The sequence below is a fragment of the Rhinolophus sinicus genome, chromosome 17, assembly GCF_057876585.1.
Source record: "Rhinolophus sinicus isolate RSI-liver-muscle chromosome 17, RSI-T2T, whole genome shotgun sequence".
NCBI lineage: Eukaryota > Metazoa > Chordata > Mammalia > Chiroptera > Rhinolophidae > Rhinolophus > Rhinolophus sinicus.
The window spans coordinates 108,496,312-108,523,796 of NC_142517.1; the positions used below are offsets into that span (position 1 = coordinate 108,496,312).

The 27,485-nt window shown below is 36.4% G+C and overlaps 1 protein-coding gene across 5 annotated transcripts in view; it reads left to right on the forward strand.

The window, feature by feature from the left end:
• The window catches only part of GK5 (glycerol kinase 5), a 91,120-nt gene that overhangs the window by 22,480 nt on the left and 41,155 nt on the right, over window positions 1-27,485 (forward strand). For 4 of the 5 annotated variants that reach the window (XM_019753590.3, XM_074334071.2, XM_074334064.2 and 1 more), the window contains 6 exons: window positions 9,767-9,860; window positions 14,106-14,237; window positions 18,894-18,969; window positions 26,068-26,129; window positions 26,211-26,284; window positions 26,492-26,552. In XM_019753590.3, the coding sequence (XP_019609149.1) occupies window positions 9,767-9,860; window positions 14,106-14,237; window positions 18,894-18,969; window positions 26,068-26,129; window positions 26,211-26,284; window positions 26,492-26,552 (499 nt within the window). The remainder of the gene's footprint in view (window positions 1-9,766; window positions 9,861-14,105; window positions 14,238-18,893; window positions 18,970-26,067; window positions 26,130-26,210; window positions 26,285-26,491; window positions 26,553-27,485) is intronic. The other variant, XM_088794455.1, reaches the window with a different exon arrangement.

Sequence of the window (27,485 nt, forward strand, 5' to 3'; positions counted from 1 at the left end):
ACACACTTTGCAAAAACATAGCTTGGAAAAGGCACAAAATGACAGTCCAGCCCTCACCAGGAAAAATCAGCCATTTTTGAGGAATGCAAAAATCAGATGTCTAGAAGTACCTCATTAATTTTCAAAGGAATAGAAGTTTTAAATATCTCACTGGCTGACTTAAGGAATTAGTCGTGATTTAAGGAATGTTTGTACATTGACCTATTAAAAACTAAAATTAGACATTAAGGTAAAACAAATTACACATTATAAACAGCATAATTTAAAATTGTCCCATTCAAGATTCATGACTTTTCCTTACAACCACTTTCCACTCCCTTAACTGCTATGTCTTTCCGAGAAACAGCACCTCTCAGCATTCAGCCTCACACATTATTAAAGCAAGGTGCATTTTTATGTATTAAACTAGCAAAAAGTCAGTGTGTGTGAGATTATGGCAAAAGTGTTTCATTCATGCACTGCTGTCATATTCTGTAATATATTCATGTTTGTTTTTCTATACAATTACTATCTCCAAATACTTATCAAGTAAAACTGATGCCCCTGACACTGCCCCATGCACCGACTGTATGTGTGCCCGAGCTGAGAAGGCATTTAATTGTGTGACATTAGAAGTATTCAAATAAGCAATATGCAGCATTGATAGTAACATCAAATACTGTTATTGATAATAACATCAACTGGTTTTGCCAGTTGAGGAGCTGGGAAACTGTCTTTGACTCAATAATCTCAAATTTAGGAGTAAGGGAGATTTAAGGGAATTAACCCAATACGAAAATGCAATACCTCAAAACATGACCTTTGGAAATAGGGTCATTGCAGATGTAATTAGTTAAGGTGACTCATAATGTTGTAGGGTGGCTTCCTAATCCAGTGTGATTGGTGTTCTCATGCGAAGACAACCATGTGAATACAGATGCAAAAAGAATGCCATGTGACGAAGTATTGGAGTGATGCATCTATAAGCCAAGGAATGCCAAAGTTTGCTGCAAACCACCGGAAATTAGGCAGAGGCAAGGAAGGATTCCTTTACAGGTTTCAGAGGGAGTATGGTATGGTCTTGTCAACACCTTGGCTTTTAGCCTCCAGAACTGTGTGAGACAAATTGCTATTGTTTTAAGCCACTCAGTTTGTGATACTTTGTTATGGTCACCCAAGCAAACTAATACAATGGTCAACTAATTTTAGGTAAAGGTGCGGGGACCAGGCATTAGGGAAAGAACAGTTTTTTCAACAAATGATGCGAGAAAACTGGATATCCACATGCAAAGAAATGAAGTTGGACCCTTACTTTCCACAATATACAAAAATTACCTCACATAATGAGTCAGACTAAATTTAAAAGTAAAACTATTAAACACTTAAAAGAAAACAGAAGAAAGTCTTCATGACCATGGATTTAGCAGTGATTTTTAAAATGGCTCAAAAGCACAGCTTACAAAAGAAAATAGATAAATTGGATTTCATCAAAATTAAAAACTTTTGTACATTAAAGAATACTATTAAGATAGTTTCATGTATTAATGATGACTATTTTTTCTCTACTTTTCTTAATCATTAGAACTTTCCAAAGTAGAAAAATTGCCCTAAATTTAATCATAAATAATAAGAAATAAAACCATGTTGGAATTATTTTGAGATAGTGTGCAATTTGCATATTAAAAATGTCTGAGAAAATTTACAGTCATTGATATCTCACATCTGCAGTTAGATTTCTAAAAACTGACTGCAACATGTATTATGGAAGGTGTGTTCTTAGAATGTTTGGTTTGTAATTGCATCTAAGATTGAGGACTAAAACAATAGGAAATTCGCTTCTCTGATTTGTATTAATCACAGTGGTGACTGGATCACTAAAGCAAAAGGAAGTGACATGTTTATGATGTAGGTGAATGATGTGATTCCCATTAATAAAGATGAAAAACAAAAAAGACAATTAAGAGTAAAAAAAACCTCATAAAATGGGAAAAAAATATTTGCAAATCATGTATTTGATAAAGAGTTAATATCCACAATATACAAAGAACTACAACTCAACAAAAAGCCCAAATAACCCAATTCCTACATGGACAAAGGACTTGATAATATACAAACAATCTATAAACATATGAAAAATGCTCACTATCATTAGTCTTTGGGGAATAACAAATCAAAACCACAATGAGGTAAAAACCACTTCACACCCACTAGGATTGCTATAACTTACAAAACGGAAATTAATGTTGGTGAGGGTGTGGAAAAACTAGAACTTTCATATTTTGGTTGTCAGAATGTAAAATGGTCTAGCTGCTATGAAAAACAGTTTGGCAGTTCCACAAAAACTAAACAGAATTACCATATAACCGAGAAATTCTAACCGTGTTCATACCCAAAGGAATTGGGAACAGATACTGTACAGCAATGTTTACAGTGTCATTGTTCACAATAGCGAGAAGGTGGAAACAACCCAAGTATCTGGAAACAGTAGTAATAGTTACATAGCATTGTGAAATGTACTGCATGCCATTGAATTGTGCACTTACAAATGGCTAAAATGGTACATTTCATGTTATGTATATTTTACCACAATTACAAAAATAGAGAGAGAGAAGGCAAATTCTTAATAAAAATGGTAGACCATCGGAAATTGAGTAAGCCTAGAAGGGGTTGGTAAACGGAAAAGTGTATGTTTGAGGGATTAAAAGTTGCGGTGTCTTTGAAGGGAAGATATTTAGGGAGTAAAATCGAGAGAACTGAAATAGAGTCATGCGCCACATAATGACATTTTGGTCAACAATGGACTGCGTATACGATGGTGGTCCTATGAGATTATAATAAAGCTGAAAAATTCCTATCGTCTGGTGACGTCATCGCCATCATTAACATCTTAGCAAAACATGGTACTCTGGAGTTTGTGGTGATGCTGGTGTAAACCTACTGTGCTACCAGTTGTATAAAAGTATAGTGCATACAATTAGGTACAGTACATAATACTTGATAATGGTAATAAATGACTGGTACTGGTTTATATACTTACTATACTTTTCATCATTTTTTAGAGTGTACTCTTTCTACTTGCAAAAAACAGTTCACTGTAAAACAGTATGCTGTGTCAGCCTGCAGCAGCCTCGTACACCTCCTATTTACCGCATCTCTTGATTGCATCATTTTTTATCTCTTGTGCTGGCTTTAATCTCATATTGTTTTGTACAGTACCATGCTGTACAGGCTTGTAGCCCAGGAGCAGTAGTCTATCCCATATGCCTGGGCGTGCAGTGGGCTGTACCATCTAGGTGTGTGTAAGTGCACTCTGTGATGTCCACACAATGATGAAACCTAATGACACATTTCCCAGAACAAATCCCTGTTGTCAAGCAACCCATGACTGTAATTGCTAGATGGGTTGACTGATATATTGGACTGTTAGAATTTCAGTGGTAGAAGGTTTCCAGTTAATAAAGTGAAGGATGTGACCATGGGTGTGAACTACTTAATAAGAGTGGGAAGTGACAGTCTTGGGAATTGAACATGGTTAAATTCACACACAAGATGGAGTAGAAAGCAAGCCTCAGTTGGATGTTGAAAATTAATAGCTATCAGGGTAGGCTTCCTCAAAGGAAAAAAATCATTTATTTCTACTGTATTTCTTAGTTCTGTACTTTTATTGTAGTATTGGCCTAGAGTTTGTTGAATTTCTTTTTATTGGACCAATTTTGGTAAGCCTGGTAGGCTGCCAGTGGCTGAGAGATGTAGAAATGGCAATACTTCAGCTCACCTGTAGGCACAGAGGCTTGCATCTGATTGTGTACCTCAAGGTAAATACAACCAAAGGGGACAGCACTGGCTTCTTTATCTTGCTTTAAAAGTGTATAGGCAAGTCATTAAAGGTCTTTTCATTAGTTTTTGTTTTTATTAGTTTCAGGTGTACAAAACAATGTACTAGTTAGACATTTACACTCCTCACAAAGTGTTGACCCCCCCATTCCCCAATCTACTACCCCTCTGACATTGTATGTAGCTGTTACAATTCCATTGACTCTATTACCTATGCTGTACTCCACATCCCGTGACTATTTATATTTATATTTATAGTTAACATTCACTATCATTCAGCATCAGCTTCAGGTGTACAGTGCAGTGGTCAGGTATCTATGCCATCCCTGAAGTGATCTCCCTAATAAGACGTGTGCCTATCTGACACCTACAAAATCTTTACAACATTATTGATTATATTCCCCAAACTGTATTTCATATCCCCGTGGCAATATTGTGGCTACTAATTTGTACTTTCTATTCCCCTCACCTTCTCCCCCATCCCCATACCCTTCCCATCTAGCAACCATCAGTTTCTTCTCTATATCTCTGAGTCTATTTCTGTTTAGTTTGCTCATTTATTCTATTCTTTAGAGTACATATATAAGGGAGATCATATAGTATTTGTCTTTCTCTGTCTGATTTATTTCAGTTAGCATAATGTTCTCTAGGTCCATCCACATCATTGCATTGGTAAGATTTCATTCTTCTTTATGGCCGAGTAATACTCCATTGTATAAATATACCACAGTTTCTTAATCCAGTCATCGACCGATGGGCATTTTGGTTGTTTCTATGTCTTGGCTATTGTGAATAGTGCTGCAATAAACATAGGGGTGCATAAATTTTTTTGAATTAGCTATTTGGATTTCTCTGGATAGATACCCAAGAGTGGAATTGCTGGGTCATAAGGTAGTTCCATTTGCAATTTTTTGAGATACCTCCATACTGATTTCCATAGTTGCTGCACCAATCTGCAATCCCACCAACAGTGCACAAGGGTCCCCCTTTCTTCACATCCTCGCCAGCACTTGTTTGTTGATTTATTGATGATAGACATTTTGACAGGGGTGAGGTGGTATCTCATTGTGGTTTTTATTTGCATTTCTCTAATGATTAGTGAGGTTGAGCATTTTTTCATATGACTGTTGGCCATCTGTATGTCCTCTTTAGAGCAATGTCTCTTCATGTCCTCTGCCCATTTTTTAATTGGGTAGTTTGCTTTTTTTTGTTGTTGAGTTGTATGAGTTTTTATAAATTTTGGATATTAACTCCTTGTCAGATGTGTCATTGGGAAATATCTTCTCCCATTCAGTAAGCTGCCGTTTTGTTTTATTGATGGTTTTCTTTGCTGTGAAAAAACTTTATAGTTTGATGTAATCCCATATATTTATTTTTTCTTTTACTTCCCTTGTCTGAGAGGATGTATCAGTAAAAATACAACTAAGAGTAATGTCTGCAAATTTACTTCCTACATTTTCTTCTAGGAGTTTTATGGTTTCAGATCTTACATTTAAGTCTTTAATCCATTTTGAATTTATTCTTGTTTATGGCGTAAGGAGGTGGTTCAGCTTCATTGTTTTGCATGTGTCTGTCCAGGTTTCCCAGCATCATTTATTGAATAAACTGTCTTTACCCCAATGCAAATTCTTGCTCATGTTGTCGTAGGTTAGATGACCATATAGGCATGGATTTATTTCTGGGCTCTCTATTCTATTTCATTGATCTCTGTGTCAGTTTTCATTCCAATACCATGCTGTTTTGATTACTATGGCCTTATAGTATGTGTTTTGTTTTGTTTTTTTTAAAGATTTTATTGGGGAAGGGGAACAGGATTTTATTGGGGAACAGTGTGTACTTCCAGGCCTGTTTTTTCCAAGTCAAGTTGTTGTCCTTTCAATCTTAGTTGTGGAGGGTGCCATTCAGCTTCAAGTTGTTGTCCTTTCAGTCTTAGTTGTGGAGGGCACAGCTCAGCTCCAGGTCCAGTTGCCGTTTTCTAGTTGCAGGGGGCACAGCCCACCATCCCTTGCGGGAGTCGAACCAGCAACCTTGTGGTTGAAAGGACGCATTCCAACCAACTGAGCCATCCGGGAGCTCAGTGGCAGCTCAGCTCAAGGGCAACCTTGTGGTTGAGAGGATGCATTCCAACCAACTGAGCCATCCCGGAGCTCAGCGGCAGCTCAGCTCAAGGTGCCGTGTTCAATCTAAGTTGCAGGGGGCGGAGCCCACCATCCCTTGCGGGACTCGAGGGATTGAACTGGCAGCCTTGTGGTTGAGAGCCCACTGGCCCATGTGGGAATCGAACCGGCAGCCTTCGGAGTTAGGAGCACGGAGCTCTAACCCACCTGAGCCACCGGGCCGGCCCGGCCTTGTAGTATGTTTTGATGTCATGTAGCTTGATACCTCCCACTTTGTTCTTATTTCTCAAGATTGCCATCGCTATTCAGGGTCTTTTCTGGTTCCATATAAATTTTAGGATTATATGTTCTAGTTCTGTGAAAAACGCCACTGGTAATTTAATAGGGATTGTGTCGAATCTATATATTGCCTTAGGTAGTATGGACATTTTAACTATATTCTTCCTGTCCATGAGCACGGTATGTGTTTCCGTCTATTTGTATCTTCTTTAATTTCTCTCTTCAGTAATAATTTTTCTGAGTAGAGGTCTTTTACTTCTCTGGTTAAATTTATTTCTAGTATTTTATTGTTTTTGAAGCAATTATAAAAGGGACTATTTTCTTAATTTCTTCTTCTGAGAATTTGTTACTGGTGTATACAAATGCAACTAATTTCTGAATATTAATTTTGTATCCTGCTACTTTATTAAATTCATTTATCAGCTCTAATAGTTTCTTGGTTCAGTCTTTGGGGTTCTCTCTATATAGTATCATGTCATCTGCATATAATTACAATTTTAATTCCTCCTTTCCAATTTGGATGCCTTTTCTTTCTGTCTATCTGTTTTTTAATTGTGGAATATTGGGGGACAGTGTGTGTTTCCAGGACCCATCAGCTCCATGTCAAGTCGTTTTCAATCTAGTTGTGGAGGCCTCAGCTTACTGGCTGCACTCTCCAAACTAGAATCGACCCGGCAACCTTGGTGTTATGAGCACTGCGCTCTAACCACTGAGCAAACTGGCTTCCTACTGGCAGCGCAGCTCCAAGTTCAAGCCGTTGTCTCTCCCTGGTCCATGTGGGAATCGAACCAGCAATTAGGAATTATGAGCACCATGCTCCAACCACTGAGCCAACCAGCCACCCTGCCTTTTATTTCTTTTTCTGACTGCTGTGGCTAGAACGTCCATAACTATGTTGATAAAAGTGGTAAAAGGGGGCAACCTGTCTTGTTCCTGATCTTAAGGGGAAAGGTTTCAGCTTTTCCCCATTGAGTATGATGTTAGCTGTGGGTTTGTCATATATGGCCTTTATTATGTTGAGATATGTTACCTCTATTCCCACTTTGCTGGGAGTGTTTATCATAAATTGCTGCTGGATTCTGTGCTTTTTCTGAATCTATTTGTATGATCCTATGATTTGTATCCTCCATTTTTGTTAACATTGTGTATCACGTTAATTGATTTGTGGATAGTGAACCAACCTTGCATACCAGGAATGAATCCCTCTTGATCGTGGTGTATGATTGTGGGGGCAGAGCCCCAGAAAGTAGTTTCCAGGCTCTCAGCCTCAGAGAAAGCTTCTGGCTCAGGTAGTAAATGGCCATCAACTGTGATTGCATGGCCATCAGCTGTGGCTAGTTGGCCGTCAGCTGTAACCAGTGAGCCATTAGCCACTAATATAACTGCTGTGGGTACGCTAGCAGAAAGAGAAAAATGGGGGCTAGCAAGAAGATGGTGGCTGGGCTGGCAAGCACGGATTGCAGTTAGGATGGCTGGTTGCGGACAGTGTGGATCCAGCCTCCAGTGAGAGTATAGTGCCGCCAGAGAGAATATAGTGGTATGACTCCCCTACTTATGGCTCCGTGGGTGTTCCTTTTTGGCCTCACCGTGTCCTGCGTTCTTGTGTGGGGAGCGGGAGCTGAGACCCCGCAGGCCGCCCTGCATTACAAATGGCGCAGCGAGCAGGGTCTCCCGCATGACAGTGATCTTTGTAATGTATTGCTGAATTTGGCTTGCTGATATTTTGTTGAGTATTTTTACATCTATGTTCATTAGGGATATCGGCCTATAGTTTTCTTTTTTTTGTAATGTTTTTGTCTAGTTTTGGGATCAGGGTGATAGTGGCCTCATATAAAGAGTTTGGGAGCCTTCCCTCCTTCTGGATTTTTTGGAATAGTTTGAGGAGAATAGTTGATAATTCTGTCACGCGGGGTGTCATGCGGGGTGTCAGCTCCCGCTCCCCACATAAGAACACAGGATATGGGGAGGCCAAAAAGGAACACCCACGGAGCCATAGGTAGGGGAGTCACACCACTATATTCTCGCTGGCGGCTGGTTTGGAGACACAGGAAGCAGGAGCCGCACCGTTTGCAACCCTCACTGCACCGCTTGCAGGCTCAGCCACCATCTTCTTGCTAGCCCCCATTTTTCTGTTAGCGTAGCCACAGCAGTTATATTAGTGGCCAATGGTTCACTGGTTACAGCTGACGGCCAACTAGCCACAGCTGATGGCCATGCAATCACAGTTGATGGCCATTTACTACCCGAGCCAGCACCTTTCCACGCAAGGCCGAGAGCCTGGAAACTGCTCCCTGGGGCTCTGTCCCCACAATTCTTTTTTTGAATGTTTGGTAAAATTCACCATTTGGTAAAGCCATCTGTAGGGATGGAGTCCCAGAGAGCAGTTTCCAGGCTCTCGGCCCCATGTGGAAAGGTGCTGGCTCAGTTATTATATGGCCATCAGCTGTAATCAGATGGTCATCCGCTGTGGCTGGCTGGCCATCAGCTGTTAACGGTTAGCCATTAGCTACTAATATAACTGCTGTGGCTACGCCGGCAAGGAGGTTAGTTGATTGGCAGAGAAGCAGAAGGCAGATCACAGATCATGTGGATCCTGCTTCCTATAAATCTAACCCAGCCGCCAGCGAGAATATAGTGGTATGAACCCCCTATCCATGGCTCTGTGGGTGTTCCTTTTTGGCCTCACCATGTCCTGCGTTCTAGTGCAGGGAGCAGAAGCTGAGTCCCTGCATGACACCATCTGGTCCAAGGCTTTTGTTTGTTGGGAGCTTGTTGATTACTGATTCAATTTCCCTGGTAGTAATCAATCTATTCAGATTTTCCATTTCTTCTTGACTCAGCCTTGGAAGTTTGTGTGCTTCCAGAAAATTATTCATTTCTTCCATATTGTCTAATTTATTGGCATATAGCTGCTCGTAGTATTTCTTAAAATTTTTTGTATTTCTGTGGTGTCTGTTATCACTTCTCTTTTATTTCTTTTTTTTCAAGTTTCTTTTTTTTAAATTAAAGTTTATTGGGGTGACAATGGTTAGTAAAGTTACATAGGTTTCAGGTGTACAATTCTGTAATACATTATCTGTATATCACACTGTGTGTTCACCACCCAGAGTTAGTTCTCCTTCCATCTGATTTTATTAATTTGAGTTCTCTCTCTTTTTTTTCTTGATGAGTCTGGCTGAAGGTTTGTCGATTATGTGTATCTTTTCAAAAAACCAGCTCTTGGTTTCATTGATCTTTTGTATTGTTTTTTTGGTCTCTATTTCATTAGCTTTTTTTGGTTTTGTTTTTTTTTTTAAGAATACACATTGTAGTGCTTCAAAAAGAGTATCTTTTTGGATAAAATCTAATCTAAAATTTCATACTCTATATCCCATAATAATCATTATAAAGTATCTTCAATTTATAAAATCAAAGAGAAGGAAGGCATTTGGAAAGTCCCATAAAATTAAACCATACTTTGAAGTTACAATTTGCTCTCTAGTATTGTTTTGTGGCAGATATTTTATATATTATAGTCTTTGATATATTGCATTTCAAAATGTTTTCATCTTTCTTAGGAAAACAGGCAAGCATTTTCATAACTTCATTACTTGGCAAGACCTAAGAGCTATTGAACTTGTAAAATCATGGAATACTTCTCTTATAATGAAGGTAATCTTTTTCTTCTCTGCAATTTGGATATTACTGTTTGTCCTGTAAATGTCCCTTAACTATAGACTTAATTGTATAATCACCTACTTATGCTGTTTTTGGACATTAAGAAGAGAATACACTCATGAACACTCCCACATGAGTGAAATTTAGTAGTAGGTACCCAAAAGCATATGTGATAGACTTAAGTACTTATCCACTACACTTCAGGAAGTCCTGAGGTTTGGGGTAGACCAGAGATTCACGTGTTAGTGAGAATTCATATTTCCATTCATGGGGAAATGGAAAAAATACAGACTATGCCCAGAAAAGGTACAACAGTATCTGCATTTCATCAATTTTGTTATAGAAGTGGAGAATATATATTGACATAGATAACTAGCTCATCTCCACATGCTCTTAATGTGATGCTTGCCAACGACGATGACGATGGCAGTGACAGCAGCCGCTTCATCTTGCTACCCGGTGGGGGATTACTAAATCAGGGGCAGTTTCCCAGCTCCTCAACTGGCGAAACCAGTTGATGTTACTATCAATACTGCATATTGCTTCTAATGTCACACAGTTGAATGCCTTCTTAGCTTGGGCACATGTACAGTCGGTACATGGGGCAGTGTCAGGGGCATCAGTTTTACTTGATAAGTATTTGGAGATAGTAATTGTATAGAAAAACAAACATGAATATATTACAGAATATGACAGCAGTGCATGAGTGAAACACTTTTGCCATAATGTCACACACACACTGATTTTCTTTTCTGTTTAATATGTAAAAATGCACCTTGTTTTAATAACTTGTGAGGCTGAATGCTGAGAGGTGCTGTTTCCTGGAAAGACACAGCATTTAAGGGAGTGGAAAGTGGTTGTAAGGAAAAGTCATGAATCTTGAATGGGACAATTTTAAATTATGCTGTTTATAATGTGTAATTTTTTTTACCTTAATGTCTATTTTTAGTTTTTAATAGGTCAATATAGCAAATGTTCCTTAAATCATGACTAATTCCTTAAGTCAGCCAATGAGATATTTTATTCCTTTGAAAGGAAGCCTACCCTGCAGTCCTCCCTGCCCAGGTGCTTACACCGCGTCCCCCCGAAAGTAAGACCCAGCTGGACAATCAGCTCTAAGGCGTCTTTTGGAGCAAAAATTAATATAAGACCCGGTATTATATTTATATTTATATTTATATTATATTATATTATATTATATTATATTATATTATATTATATTTATTATATTATATTATATTCCCGGTGTTATAGTAAAACAAGACCAGGTCTTATGTTAATTTTTGCTCCAAAAGACACATTAGACTAACTGTCCAGCTATGTCTTATTTTTGGGTAAACACGGTGGTTTATTTATTGAGGCTCTCGGAAATGTTTAGGGTATGTGTTCCTGCGCTGTCACCAAAGTCATTAATTTAGCCAAGACTGGCCACAAGCAGAATGGTGAAATAATCGGCTACCATTATTCTCCTGTCCCCAGGCACCCATGCTTCCTTTCCCTGTGGTTCTGCTTCTTGCCTACTGGTTGCTAAGTCTTCTTTTTGCTTTTAGCATAAATACCGCTACTCATGACCATGGTTTGGCTCTGTCTGCAGCTCTGACCACTTCCCAGACCCCTTCTCCCTGAAGCTGCTAAGGATCAAGCCCCAGCTCAGCCAGCCTACTCTCATTCTTGTAACACCCAAACCTTTTGCCACCTTAGGCCCTCGTACCTGGAAGAGATGCCTTCTGCTATCATGGATGGATCTTTGTCATTTTTCATGTCACCTTCTCTGGGAGCCCTTACCTGCCATCCTATTTAAAGTAGACCCCCAACCCCCATCCAGTCTCTGTCTCACTGTCTTTTATTTCTATCAAAATCAAAGATTCTGAAACACATCTTTTAAATTGAAATTTTAATCAATGAAATTGTAAAGTCACCTGCAGTTCCAAGAAAGAATACTGAGATCCCTTATACACTTTGTAGTTTCTCTCAATGGTAATGTTTTATAACACTACAGTGTAATGTTACAGCTAACATACTGACATGAACACAATCCATAGCTCTTACCCAGATTTCCCCAGTTTTACTTGTGTGCGTGTGTGTATTCATTTTTATACAGCTTTTCATGTGTTCCTGTATCCAGCACCACAGTCAAGACACTCAACAGTTCCATCACTCAAGGACCCCTTATGCTGCTCTTTATAACCAAGCCCATCTCTCTCCTGTGCGTCTCCCCACCTGCTTCCATCCCCAGCTCCTTGCAAGCACTAATCTGTCCTCCATTCAAAATTTTTCTCATTTAAAAGATGTGATATACATAGAAGCATGCAGTATAAGATCTTTGGGGATTTGCTTCCTTCACTTAGTGTAGTTTTCTGGAGAATCAAAGTTGTTCCATGTATCAATAGCGTGTTCCTTTTTATTGCTGAGTTGTTCAGTGGTGTAGATAATCCTACCTGTTGGAGGACATCTGTGCTGACTCCAGTTTTTGGCTGTTACAGATAAAGTTGTTATAAACAGAATTTTGTGTGAACATAAAATTTCATTTATCTGGGATAAATACCCCAAGAATATAATTGCTAGGTCTTATGGTAATTGCATGGCTCGTGAGAAATTTCCAAACTGTTTTCCAGAATGGCTGTACCACATACATTCTAGCCAGCAATGTATGAGTTATAAGACAAACATTTTTCTCATTTTAACATCTTTGAAATAAGGATGCATTTTGAACCATTAATTATATCTTAGCATTATATCGTAATTTAACTGGCAGGATTTTTTTTTTTTTTGGTGGTACATTAAATAGCGATTCCTTCTACAATTATTATCTTTTTAGATGATCTCATCTGTTGATTTGATTACTTATTTGTCTGTCTCTTTCCACTGGAATGTAAATTTAAGGAAGGCAGGGATTCTGCCTGTAGTATTCACTGTTTTCTCAAGGGCTAGCACAGTCCTTGGTACATAGAAGGAAATCAATAAATATGTTAAATTTGTGAACAACAGGGAAAATTGTGTGTATATTGACTAAAAGTGCTAGTGTGAGAAGGCTTAATTCTTTTTGTGTACCCAATGCCCCACCGCCCAAGGTGTATACATTTTAACAGAAGGTTCCGGAAGGATCCTCACTCTAATTTTTACAGAGAAAAATATGGTGTGTTTAGGGAGGAAGAGCATATTTCAGTTTGAGGCATTTGTTAACATATAATCAGAAGGATTATGGGTGGCCACTTTAAAAACTTTTAAAAAGTCTTATGTTTTAATAAATAATGTAAAATATAAAGAAATGCAGAAGGTTTGAGCTCTGAACAGGTAAAATGAAGTTAAAAGGGTACAAACTTCCAGTTATAGAATGAATAAGGTCAGAGGATCTCATGTATAACATAATGGCTATAGTTGATAACACTGTATCGTATAATTGAAATTTGCTAATAGAGTGGAACTTTAAATGTTCTCACCAAAAAAAGTTAAAAAATTAAAATGAGGCTCATTGTTCAAAAGAAATGACTGAACTATAAAGAAAACTAAGTCTGCACATTTTCTTGGTTAACATGTTATGCTAAAAATGAAAGTAAAGTAAATTCATATTATTGTTTTTAATAAATAAACCAAAATCTTTAAATTTCTTTTTGGGAGCAGGATGGGGAAGAATAGAAAAATGCAAGAAGTGGGTAAATTCTCCGTAAGTGACTATTTTGTAAAACATCAGTTTCAAAAGTCGTATTGTCCCTCTGAATCCTTCTAGTAGGCAGCAGGATAAGGCTTTTTTTTTTTTTTTTTTAAGTATGTCTTACAAACTTTAAAATTCAAAGCTTGTTTTCTGTGTAAGCCTTTTTTTAATTAAAGATATTGCTTATTAACAAGTAAATTTTAAATTGTGTATGGTTCATCTTTGATCGTTAGATAAGTATAAATAGTATTAAAGTCACACATCCAAAATTTTAAGTACTTAAAATGTAGGGGAAATTCTTTCCTGGATTAATACTAACTTATTAAAAATATGTTTCTAATAGAAATATAGCCTTTTCCCTTGACTCTCTCCCTTCATTTCCATAATTAAAACTAGGTAAAGGGATAGAAAATATTTTAAAAAGACTTTTATAAATACTTGAGCCTACTTTATTTTCTTGTCTTGAGAACACTTTATAAGTAGTTAAATAACTTGTTTGTTATTGGGTTTGCTTGTATGTGTATAGAATTAATATAGGAACATCAAACACCATTAAATGCATTTTCCTTAAATATTTTTTTAAATAGCTAATACACAGTTCCTGCCGAATGCTTCACTTTTTCACTAGAAGTAAACGATTTTTAGCAGCCAGTTTGTTCACTTTCACAACCCAGCATGTTTCTTTGAGATTGGCCTGGATTTTACAGAACCTGGTTGAGGTAAGAAAAGACTGTGTGTGTACGTGTGTTTGCGCGCGTGTGCATGCATGCACACAGAAAAACTATGGGGAAGATCCCAGGAATAAGGATAGTAATTCGATTATTTGAAGGAAAATTAAGTACCACCACATATTGGGCTGGAAGACAAGGAATCCTTACCTAGTTTATTATTTTAAACCCTTTTATTGTGAATCAGGACACATACAGAAAAATGAACAGTAAAAACGTACCACTCAGTAATATATTGTGGAGCAATCATCTGTGTAACTCTACTTGAATGAAGAACTAGAACACTGATACTGTATATCACATTTTCTTTCTACTTTTACAATTTGTATATTTCTTCTTCAGCACTATACTTTAGTTTTGCCTGGATGTTTTTGAACTTTGTATAAATGGAATCATATAGTGTTATTCTTTTATGTTTGACTCTTCTTGGTTAACATTATATGTGTGAAATATACGTATCTTGTGTATAAAAATGTCCTCATATTTTCATTGCTATTTAGTGTGCAATATATGATTTTACCATAGTTTATTTATCCATTTATCCATTCTGTTCATCTACATTTGAGTTATTTCTAATTTGGGGCTATGCATTCTTCCAAAGTACGTATGGAACATTCTCTAAGATAAACTATATGCTACACCATAATACAAGCCTCAATAAATTTAAAAGGACTAAAATCATACAAAGTATTTCTCTGACCACAAAAGAATGAAATTAGAAATAAGTAACAGAAAGAAGTTTGGGAAGTTCAAAACTATGTGGAAATTAAAAAATGCATTTTTAAATCTCCAATGGGTAAAAGAAGCAATCCCAAGAGAAATTAGAAAATACTTTGAGTTGAGTTAAAGTGGAAACAAAACATACCAAAATGTGATGCAGCTAAAGAGGTAAGGGAAATTTATAGCAAGATTTTATTACATATAGAGACTATATATTTTTTAAAAATCTAAAATTCTACCTTAAGACACTGGGAAAAGATGAGCGAACTAAAACCAAAGCAAGTACAGGAAAAAAATATAAAGAGTAAAGTGAAATTTAATGAAATAAAGAATAGGAAAACAATTGAAAAAATTAACCCAACCAAAAATTGGTTTAGAAAGATTAGCTATACTGACAAAGATTAAATAGAGAAAGACCCAAATAACTAAAATTATGAATGAAAGAGAGAACACTAATTCCAACATCACAAATAAAAGGCATAATAAGGAAATAATATGAACAAGTATATGCCAACAAATTACATAATTTAGATAAAATGGAAATTTCCCTAGAAATATAGAAACTGCTGATACTGTGTCAAGATATAGACAACATGTATAAATCTTTTGTCCAGTAAAAAATTAGATTTTAATCTTTAGAGCATTTTAGGTTTATAGAAACACTGAGCTGAAAGTCCATAGAGTTCCCATCTACCAACCTCCAGCAGTTTCTCCTATTATTAACATCTTGCACGAATGTGGCACATTTGTTCCAATTGCTGAACCAAGATTGACATGTTATTGTTAAGTATTACTAATGTAGTGTATTTACCATCACAGTATCATACACAATAGTTTCACTGCCCTAAAAATCCTCTGTGCTTCACTTACTCATCTCTCTCCCCTTACTCTTGAACCCCTGGCAACAGTTGATGTTTTTCTGTGTCTCTAGTTTTACCTTTTCCAGAATGTCATATTTTGGAATCATACAGTATATACCTTTTTAGACTGGCTTCTTTCACTTAGCTGTATGTATTAAAGACTTCTCTGCATCTAATTGTGGCTTGATAGCTCATTTCTTTTTACCACTGATTAGTGTTTCATTGTCTGTATGTGTCACAGTTTGTTTATACAGCCACCTATTGAAGGGTAGGGTACCTTGTTGTTTCCCATTCTTGGCAATTATGAATAAAGCTGCTATAAACATTTGTGTACAGATTTTGTTTGTATGGACATACATTTTCAACTCATTTAGGTAAATACCTAGGTGTGTAATTGCTAGATCATCTGGTAGTAGTATGTTTAGTTTTGTAAGAAATAGCAAAACTATCTTCCAAAGTGGCTGTACCATTTTGCATTCCTACTAACAATGAATGAGAGTTTCTGTTGCTAACATGTGATGTCAGTGTTTTGAATTTCAGCCATTCTAATAGGTGTGAAGTAGTATCTCATTGGTTTAATTTGTAATTCCTAATAACATGATGTGGAAATAGACTTTACTTTTATTTCTCTTCTTTGCGTTGACAAGGACCTCTAGGATATATTGACTAGAAGGGATGAACACAAACATCTTTTTCTCATTCCTTATTTTGGAAAAAAAGCTTTCTACATTTCACAAGTTAGTATGACTTTGTAGTCAGTTTTCTTTAGATATCCTTCATCAAATTAAGGAAATTCTCCACTTTTCCTAGTTTGCTAATACTTTTTTTTATTATGAATGGGTACGGAACTTATCAAACACCTGTTGTCTAGGTGTGGCCACTACTTGGGGTTTGTAGGGCATCTTGAATTCATTTGTTGATATCTTTTTGTTGATTTTGAAAATTTCTCAGCCATTATCTTCAAATGTAATTTCTGCTCCATTCTCCTTATCTTCTTTCCTTCTGAAAATCTAATTACATGTATATTAGACCTTCTCGCTAAATTTTCTTTAATCTCTCACTCTATTTTACATATTTTCCGTCTTTTGTCTGTATGTACTTTATTCTGGATATTTTCTTCTAACCTGTCTTCCAAATCTATTATTCTCTCTTCAGTTGTTTCTAATGCCTTGTTAAAACCCAGCCATTAAGTTTTTAATTTTTTAGTTCTAGAATTTTTTTCATGTAATAATCATGGTATTTTAAAGCCCATGACTATTAATTCCAATATCTGTAATCTCCACAGACTTTCTCCCTTGTTTTTTCCATGTTCTCTTGTTTGCTCATATGCCTGGTGACTTCATTGGTTTTTAAAAATTTTAAACCAATTTATTGAGGTATGATTGACATACAAAAAGCTGTACATATTTAATATATGAAACTTGAAAAGTTTGGTTCGCCTGGTTATTTATTTATATGTATGTATGTATATATGAACTAGACATTGTATTTGTAAAATTGTCTGTAGAAATTATGAGTGCCTTAACATAATACTGTGTTGCTCTGGATAGGATTTATGTTTGTTTCTTCTATTGTTTTAGGTTTCAGGATTATCTCAATCCAATTTAATGATTGAGATGATTCAAAGCTGAGTTGCAGTTCCTGTGAGAGCCTGCTTTCTAGTTTACCCTTACTGCTAGGGTAGAGCCATTTGGAGTCTTAACCCAATGCAAGAAGGATTGACCTTGGTCCTCCTACTTTAGGAAGCTCTGATATCTACTGTATGTCTTCCTAGTCTTACAGGGGCCTACTGCTTATCAGAGGGCCTGACTCTGAAATATTTTTTGTGAACAAACGAACTTACTACCAGGCAGGTATTGTGCTACTCACTGAAATACAGATTAACCTTTGTCTAATGTGGAACAAATTTTAGAATCACAATTTCTAAATTTCAGAAGAGTTTGAATATAATAACATGACTTTAAGCGCTCCATTATTTAAGAGGTATAACACTTGAATGGAGTCTTCAAAATACTTGTTATAAATAATCTGCAAATGACTTCTTTTTCTTTAACCCATGTCATGCGTTTTCATTTTATTGATGCTTTCTACTGTTAAAATATAATGATTCCTTAAATGTCTTCATTTGCTGTTCTTTTTATCTCGGTTATATATTTATCAAGCTCTTTTATTAACATCTACTATAAGCCAGGAATCCTCCTCGGTGTTGGGTTATAAAAATGAATGTCCTTAAAGAGCTTAGGGTCTAGTAGGGAAGTAATGATGCTGTGAGATAATGGCTTTGTGGAAGATATACGCAGAGTGCTGGGTTGGACAAAGCCAGGAAATGTTAGTGTTGAAGGACAAATAAGAGTTGGAGAGGTGATAAAGTATGACTTAGGGAATTGCTTTCCAGTATGTTAATAATATCTTAACAAGCATTTCAGTTTCTCTATTAGCTAATTTAAAGAGGTTTTGATATTTTTGATGCTTTACACTAGGTTTGGTAAATTTTCTTCTGTAGATTTTAGGTTTTGAAAGCCATAAGGTTTCTATCACAACTACTCTGCCATTGTAGTGTGAAAGCAGGTATAAATAATACATAAACAAATAAGCATAGCTGTGTTCCAGTAAAACTTTTTTATGGACACTGAAATTTGAATTTCGTATACTTTTCATGTGTCACAAAGTATTCTTGTTCTTTTTCTTTTTAACCAATAAAAAATTTAAAAACAATTCTTAACTTGCTGTACAGAGACAATGGGCTAGATTTGACTTATGGGCCATTGTGTGTCATCTCCTGTTTTAGGCTATTTATATTTAGACATATTTGTAACTCTGAACTAAAAAAATGTATATACTTTGTTTTTCATCACAAAAGTAACACATGTTTGGTTTAAACAGAAGCATTTCATACCCTATAGTAATTGCTTAGACCCATTTGGGATATATTCTACAAATTGTTACTTTATGTACATATATTAATTTTATCATACATGGGATTATATTGTATTTACTGACCAGCACTTAATAGTGCACTTAATAATTTAGCCATTTTGAACTTATTCTGTGCTGTTGTGTTTTCAAGGTGCAAAAGGCAATTGAAGAAGAAAATTGCTGCTTTGGGACTATTGATACGTGGTTGTTACATAAGCTCACAAAAGGTAAACATGATCTGATAGGTCTGTCTCAAGTAACTGAAATTTCACTGATAGAAATGATTTACCTAAAAATAGTAGAAGTTACTTTTTTGTTCCTTCCCATATTTCAGACATACTGCCATTTGGTACCCTAGGAACTACACATTATACCGTGTTTCCCTGAAAATAAGACCTAGCCCCAGACCATCAGCTCTAATGCATCTTTTGGAGCAAAAATTAATATAAGACCCAGTATTATATTACATTATATTATATTATATTATATTATATTATATTATATTATATTATATTATATTATACTGAGTCTTATAGAAAATAAGACCTGGTCTTACATTAATTTTTGCTCTAAAAGAGGCATTAAACCTGATGGTCCGGTTAGGTCTTATTTTAGGGGAAACACGGTAGTAAACCTAGATTAATTTCAGTTTTTTTGGAAGGGAGGGTAATTTTTAAATTGTGATGAAACCTCAAATATAAGACAGAGAAACTGGCTTAATTTCAAGAGTACTAAAATTTGAGTTCAATACCAAATCTTTCACTTGTCTGCTGGGTATAACATTGCATCTCTGGGAAGGAAGAGAGTCGAGGTGGGGAATAGGTAAACACTGTCTGCTGCCTCCCATGACCACATTAAAATTACAAGTAAATTATAGAACAGTGGACCTCAAGAACCATCTGAAGACTATCTGAACAGAACCCCTATAACTAAGGATATAAAGAAGAGGCCAAAGGGGTGGCTAGTTAGGTCAGTTGGTTAGAGCGTGGTGCTAATAACACCAGAGTTGCTGGTTCGAGCCCCACTTGGGCCACTGTGAGCTGCGCCCTCCTTTAAAAAAAAAGGCCACGTTGCGACTGGTAGGAAGGGTGGAGACGTGAAACGGGCTGACCCCAAGCTTATAGGTAGTGGTTGAGCACCAAGATAGACATCTCAGCAGCAGAGGTCCCACCTGAAGAGTGAAGTGTCCCAGCCCCATACCCAGCTCCCCAGCTCAGGAGTCCGGAAGAGGAGTCTGCATAACATCTGGCAGTGGGGATTCTATCCTTCTTGGTGAGATGGAAAGTGGCTGGAAACCCAGACATCCTCTTAAAGGTCCTGTGCACGGACTCTCTCTCTTGCAAGCACTTACCCTGGGCTCTGGCTGAGAGGTGGCAACTTGATAGGTGGCAGAGACATACAGGGAAAGACAATTGTGTGGTTTCATGGTGAGGGCTGGAGGGATAGCTGCCATTCATTATTCCTGTGTGGAGCTTGTCTCACATGTAGCCTACAGGTAGGCACCATCATTGCTGTGTTGAACCCTCCCCCACAGGGCCAAATCTGAGACCACATTGGCCTGGTGAACTCCATGTGTGCCCCACCCTGGTGACTCCTTGGGATCCCACCCACCTGGTACAGCATAGCTAGGGACACTCTCAGCTCCTGGGTGGCCAGCCTTGCCTCAAAAGGTACAGGACACTTTTACAGCAGCGGATGGCCACAGTGGCCTGGGAAACTTTCACTGGCAGGCACTCAGCCCCAGCTTATTCTGCAGCCTTTCGTGGGTGGCTCTTGGGGATCTGTGGGCCCAAAAGCTTCCCGAACAAGAAAAAGCTAAAGGAATTCAGTACCAACAGGCCATTATTACAAGAAATATTAAAGGGAGTTCTTTAAGAAAAAAGGGGGAAAACAAGCAAACAAAAAAAGATAAAAAATACAAATAATAAAATGGCAATAGCTATGTACCTATCAATAATCACTTTTAATGTAAATGCATTACATACTCCAATCAGAAGACATAGGGTAGCTGGATGGATAAAAAAGAAGAACCATACATATGCTGCCTACAAAAGGCCCACCTCAGATTGCAAGACATAGACTGAAAGTAAAGGGATGGAAAAAGATATTTTATGCAAATGGCAATGAAAAAAAACTGGAGTAGCAATACTTATATCAGACAAAACAGACTAAAACAAAGACTATAATAAGAGACACAGAGGGACATTACATAATGATAAAGGGGTCAGTCCAACAAGAGGACATAACCCTAGCAAATATCTATGCATCCAACACAGGAGCACTGAAATATATAAAGCAAATATTGACTGACGTAAAGGGAGAGTTCGACAGTAATACAATAATAGGGGAGTTTAACACCCGATTGACATCAACGAATACATCAGTCAGACAAAAAATCAACAAGGAAACAGTGTCCTTAAGTGACACACTAGACCAGGTGGATTTAATTGATATTTTTAGCGCATTCTACCCCAAAGGAGCAGAATATACATTCTTTTCAAGTGCACATGGAACATTTTCCAAGGTACACCACGTTAGGCCACAAAACAAGTCTCGATGAATTCAAGAAGATTGAAATAATATAAAGCATCCTCTTTGATTATAATTGTATGAAACTAGGAATCAATTACAAAAAAAAAATCCTAAAAAATACACATGAACACATGTGGCTAAATAACGTGCTACTCAACAAAGAATGGATTAACACTGAGATCAAGGAAGAAATCAAAAGCTGCCTTCAGACAAATGAAAATGAAACCACAGCAACCAAAAATCAGTGGGACGCAATGGAAGCATTCCTAAGAGGGTAATTCATAGCAATACAGACCAACCTCAAGAAATGTGGTTACCAAAGGGTAAGCGGGGAGGGGGTGGTTGATGAGGCTAAATGGGATCAAATATATGGTGATGGAAGGAGAACTGATTCTGGGTGGTGAACACACAATGTAATATATAGATGATGTATTACAGAATTGTACACTTGAAACCTATATAACTATTGTCACCCCAATAAAAAAAAAGAAGGAAATAAAAAATCTAAAATAAGTAATCTAACTTTACACTTAAGGGAACTGGAAAAAGAACAGCAAACAAAGCCCAAAGTGAGTAGAAAGAAGGAAGTAATAAAGACCAGAGCGGAAATAAAATAGAGGTTAAAAAACAATACAAAAGATCAAGGAAACCAAGAGCTGGTTTTTTGAAAAGATAAAATTGATAAACCTTTAACCAGACTCATCAAGAAAAGGAGAGGACCCAAATAAAATCAGAAATGAAAGAGGAAAAATGACAATGGACACCATTGAAATACAAACAATTTTAAGAAAATACTATGAGCAATTTTATGCCAACAAATTGGATAATCTGGAAGAAATGGATAAATTCCTAGAAACATAGACCTTCCAAGGCTGAATCAAGAATATCTGAACAGACCAATTACAACTAACGAAATCGAATCAGTAATCAACAGGCTTCTGACAAACAAAAGTCCTATACCCGATGGCTTCACAGGTGAGTTTTGCCAAACATTCAAAGAAGAATTAACACGTATTCTTCTCAGACTACTCATATTCCAAAAAGTTCAAGAGGAGGGAAGGCTCCCAAGCTGATTTTATGAAGCCACCATTACCTTCATTCTAAAACCAGACAAAGACATTACAAAAAAGCACAAAACTATAGGCAATATCCCTGATGAACACAGATAAAAAAATCCTGAATAAAACATTAGCAAACTGAATTCAGCAATACATTAAAATGATTACACACCATAATCAAGTGTGATTTATTCCTGGTATGCAAGATTGGTTCACTCTCTGCAAATCAATTCACGTGCTACATCACATAAACAAAATTGAGGATAAAAATCATATATCAATAGATGCAGAAAAAGAATTTGACAAAATCCAGCATCCAGTTATGATAAAAACCCTCAGCCAAGTGGGAATAGAGGGAACATGGCTCAACATAATAAAAGCCATATATGACACACCCACAGCTAACATAATGCTAAGTGGAGAAATGCTAAAGCATTCTCCTTATGATCAGGAACAAGACAAGGATGTCCACCTTTATCATAGTACTTTATGCAATATAGTACTGGGATAGCCACAGCAATCAGATACAAAAAATAATTGAAAGGCATCCAGATGGGAAAGAAAGAAGTAAAACTGTCATTATTTACAGATGACATGATACATATAGAGAACCCCAAAGATCCCACCAAAATACTATTAGAACTGATAAATGAATTCAGTAAAGTAGCTGGATACAAAATTAATATTCAGAAATTGGTTACATTTTTAAACATCAATAACGAAGATATTAAGGGAAAAATCCCTTTTACAATTACATTAAAAAAATGCCTAGTAATAATTTTAACCAAGGAAGCAAAAGACCTGTTGTCGCAAAACTATAAGACACTGCAGAAAGAAATTGAAGAGGATACAAAAAAGTAGAAGCCAATACTCTGCTCATGAATAGGAAGAATTAATATAATTAAAATATCCATATTACCTACAGCAATCTATAGATTCAGTGCAATCCTGATGAAAACACCAATGGTGTTTTTCACAGAACTAGAACAAATAATCCTAAAATTTATGTGGAACCGTAAAAGACCCTGAATAGCCATGGCAGTCTTGAAAAAGGAGAACAAATTTGGAGGTATTTGATATCAAACTATACTACAAGGCCATAGAAATTAAAACAGCACGGTACTGGCATCAAAACAGACACATAGGTCAATGGAGAAGAATACAGACCCCAGAAATAAATCCACATCTATTTGGTCATTTAATCTATGACAAAGTAGGCAAGGATATACATTGGTGTAAAAACAGTCTATTCAATAAATGGGGCTGGAAAAACTGGACAAATACATGAAAAAAATGAAACTGAACCACCTTCTTACTCATTTGAGAATAAACTCAAAATGAATTAAAGACTGAAATGTAAAACCTGAAACCATGAAACTCCTTGAAGAAAACATAGGCAGTAAACTCTGACTGTTACCCTTAGAATATATTTACTGATACATCTCCTCGAACGAGGGAAACGAAAGAAAAAATAATCAGATGGGACTACATCAAACTCAAATTTTGCACAGCAAAGGAAACCATCAACAAAACAGAAAGACAACCTACTGAATGGGAGAAGATATTTGCCAGTGATATATCTGATAAGGGGTTAATATCCAAAATCTGTAAAAAACACATACAACTCAACAGCAGAAAAACAAACAATTAACAAATGGGCAGAGGACCTGAGTAGACATTTCTCCAAAGAGGACATATAGATGGCCAACAGACATATGAAAAGATGCTCAACGTCACTAATAATCAGGAAAATGCAAATTAAAACCACAACAAGATATCACCTCACCTGTCAGTGTGTCTATGATCAATAAACCAACAAACAACAAGTGCTGACAAGGATGTGGAGAAAAGGGAGCCCTGGTGCACTGTTGGTGGGATTGTAAATTGGTGCAGCCACTATGGAAAACAGTAGGGAGTTTCCTCAAAAATTACAAATAGAACTACCTTATGCCCCAGCAATTCCACTTCTGGGTATTTATCCAGAGAAATCCGGAATGCTAATTTGAAAAGAAATCCAGAACACTAGTTCAAGAAAAGATCTGACAATTAAGTTCACAAACTCCTCTTAGAAAAAGTGCTATATACCTCATTGCTGAATCACTTCCCAAGGGGAGTGCTGGTTACCTTCAAAGCACTCCCCTTGGGAAGCTATGCACCGATGCCAGTGCCAGCCAACCCTTCAAATTTATTTCAGAACTTTTTTTCTGGAATGGCCATCAGAGCTGTTGTCGTATTACCCTTGATGTCCTAAATGTCATCAAAATGTCTTCCTTTCAATATTTCCTTTATCTTCGGGTAAAGAAAGAAGTCATTGGGGGCCAGATCAGGTGAGTAGGGAGGGTGTTCCAATACAGTTATTTGTTTACTGGCTAAAAACTCCCTCACAGACAGCGCCGTGTGAGCTGGTGCATTGTCATGAGGCAAGAGCCATGAATTGTTGGTGAAAAGTTCAGGTCGTCTAACTTTTTCATGCAGCCTTTTCAAAACTTCCAAATAGTAAACTTGATTAACTGTTTGTCAAGTGGTACAAGTTAATAATGAATAATCCCTCTAGTATCAAAAAAAGTTAGCAACATCATTGCAACAAAGTTCACAAACTTAATTTTAAGACCTATATTCATTGCAGCGCTATTTACAATAGCCAATATATGGAAGCAAAGGAAATGCCCATCAACAGACAATTGCATAAAGAAATTTTGGTATATATATATACAATGGAGTGTTATTCTACCATAAAAAAGAATGAAATCTTAACCATTTGTAATAACTTGAATGGACCTAGATAGTATTATGCTAGGTGAAATAAGTCAGACTGAGAAAGACAAATACCATATGATCTCATTTATATGTGGAATGTAAAGAATAAAATGAACAAAAACAGAAACAGACTCATAGATACAGAGAACAAACTGATGGTTGCTAGATGGGAGGGGAGTTGGGTGGCCTCGTGAGAAAGATGAAGTGATTCAGAAGCACAAATTAGTAGTTATAAAATAGTAAATTACAGTATGGGGAATATAGTCAATGATACGATAATAACCATATATAGTGTCAGATGGGTACTAGATTTTTCAGGGGGATCACATCATAAATTACATAAATGTGTAACCACCCTGCTGTACACCAGAAAATAATATAAAATAATATTGAATGCCAGCTATGATTGAAAAAAATAGTCGTGGAGATGTGAAGTACAGCATAGGAAATATAGTCAATAGTATTGTGATAACTATATACAATGTCAGATGTTTAATAGACTTACTGAGATTATCACCTTGTGAGGTAGATAAATGTCTAATCACTATGCTGTTTTGTACACCTGAAACTAACATATTCTATGTCAATGTTAATTGAAAATAAATTTTTTAAAATTAACTGGTTCTTATCCGCATGCATAGCTCATTTTTACAGTTGTAATCAAAGCATATATTTAAATTAATATTTCTGTGCTGTTATTTATATATAAATCTTTAATATCTCCATTGAAAAATTGCATCTCTGAACCCTTTTCCTCATCTTTTAACTGGCAATCATGATATGACAATGTATATGAAAGTGCTTTTGTAAATTATAACAGTCATAAAGATTAAGTGGGAAGTTGCTTTGGAGACTTTACACTGGGAATATACATTTTGGAATGAATTTGCAGGCCAGAAGAGTTCTAGATTATAAACTAGGGATACGTCTTTATTTATACTACCTGATAATAATACATAATTTCCAATGTAAATTTAGGTTCTGAATTTGCCACGGACTTTTCAAATGCCAGTACAACTGGACTTTTTGACCCATATGAGGTAAAATTTCTTTCCTGCATTTTGAATCATCAATTTTTGTGTAATTTTATTGGGATTCTGATGACATATTTCTATGCTCAGATGTGTTGGAGCGGGCTCGTTACCTCTCTGCTTTCGATACCACTCTCTCTCCTGCCTCCTGTGAGGGATACCAGGTAATAACAAACACTGGACATGAAACCAGCAAAAGTGCCCCTGAATTCCTTTACTTTAAGTGGGGAAAAAGCATTTTATTACATGTTGAGGTAACTTAATGAACCTACGTTATATAACTTTTTGGTCTATGCTAAAAACAATTTGCTGAATTTTAGAATTAAGATTTCTAGAACTGTAACTTTTTTTTAAATCAATTTTATTTGAAGCTACAATTTTGGATCAGTGGATGAGGAGATATTTGGTACACCTATACCAATAATGGCCTTGGTAAGTAGAAAATTGGAGAGTTTTTCCTTGTATAGTATAAAGTAAATGAGTATATATAAATATTTGGAGTTAGATATAAGAGACACAAAATGTCCTTGTAGAATAAAATTAAAGTATATTTTTTTTCTTTTTAAGTTAAAGCACCCTGGATATAATTAGAAGCATTCTCTGTATTCTGGAAAGGGGATCTGCTGGGCCAGTCTTCCATCATGGAAGCACTTTATAACCTTTTCTGACTTTTCTATGTATTGTTTTTCAGAAAACTGTTAACTTTTTTTAAATGTTGTATTCTGAGTAATGTTTTTTAATATTTAATAGTCTGAGATAAAAAGTATGAGTAATAGGGCCAATTTGATAAATTTCAAAGTTTAAATTTGATAAAATGTAACCACAAACAATGATAGGGCAGATAAAGAAGCAAGTTGTATTTACATTTTATAAATCCTTAGCCAGCATCTATCAGTAGAGAGGCTCGTGGAAGAGTGAAAAATTAGCTGTTTCTGGTTTATGAGGGTTCTTTGATTACACTCTTTCACTTTGGCTGGATGAGGCAGTTGGAACTTGGAGAATCCCAAAGATTTACCACCTGATTCAGAGGATGTGTAGACCTTGCCTTCAACTTCCTGTAAAGCGTAATCAGGAGATACCGAACAATCTGTCCCTAGATGGACAGTCGCCACAGTAGGTGGAGGAACAAGGTGAAGGAAGGGGAATTTAATTCCTAAGTTAACAAATTCCTGGTCATTTAGAGAGGACCAGTTTTATTCAATCTAGGGGTAGGCTCAGGTTTATATTAAAGTATGGCTGGAAGAATTATAGATTACTGAGAAAGGTTTCTTCAGATGAGTTTTGGTCCTTAAAATATTGCTGAATGTGTATCTACACTTAAATATATTAACAAAGTGTTACTGTTTTTCTTTTAACAGAAATGTA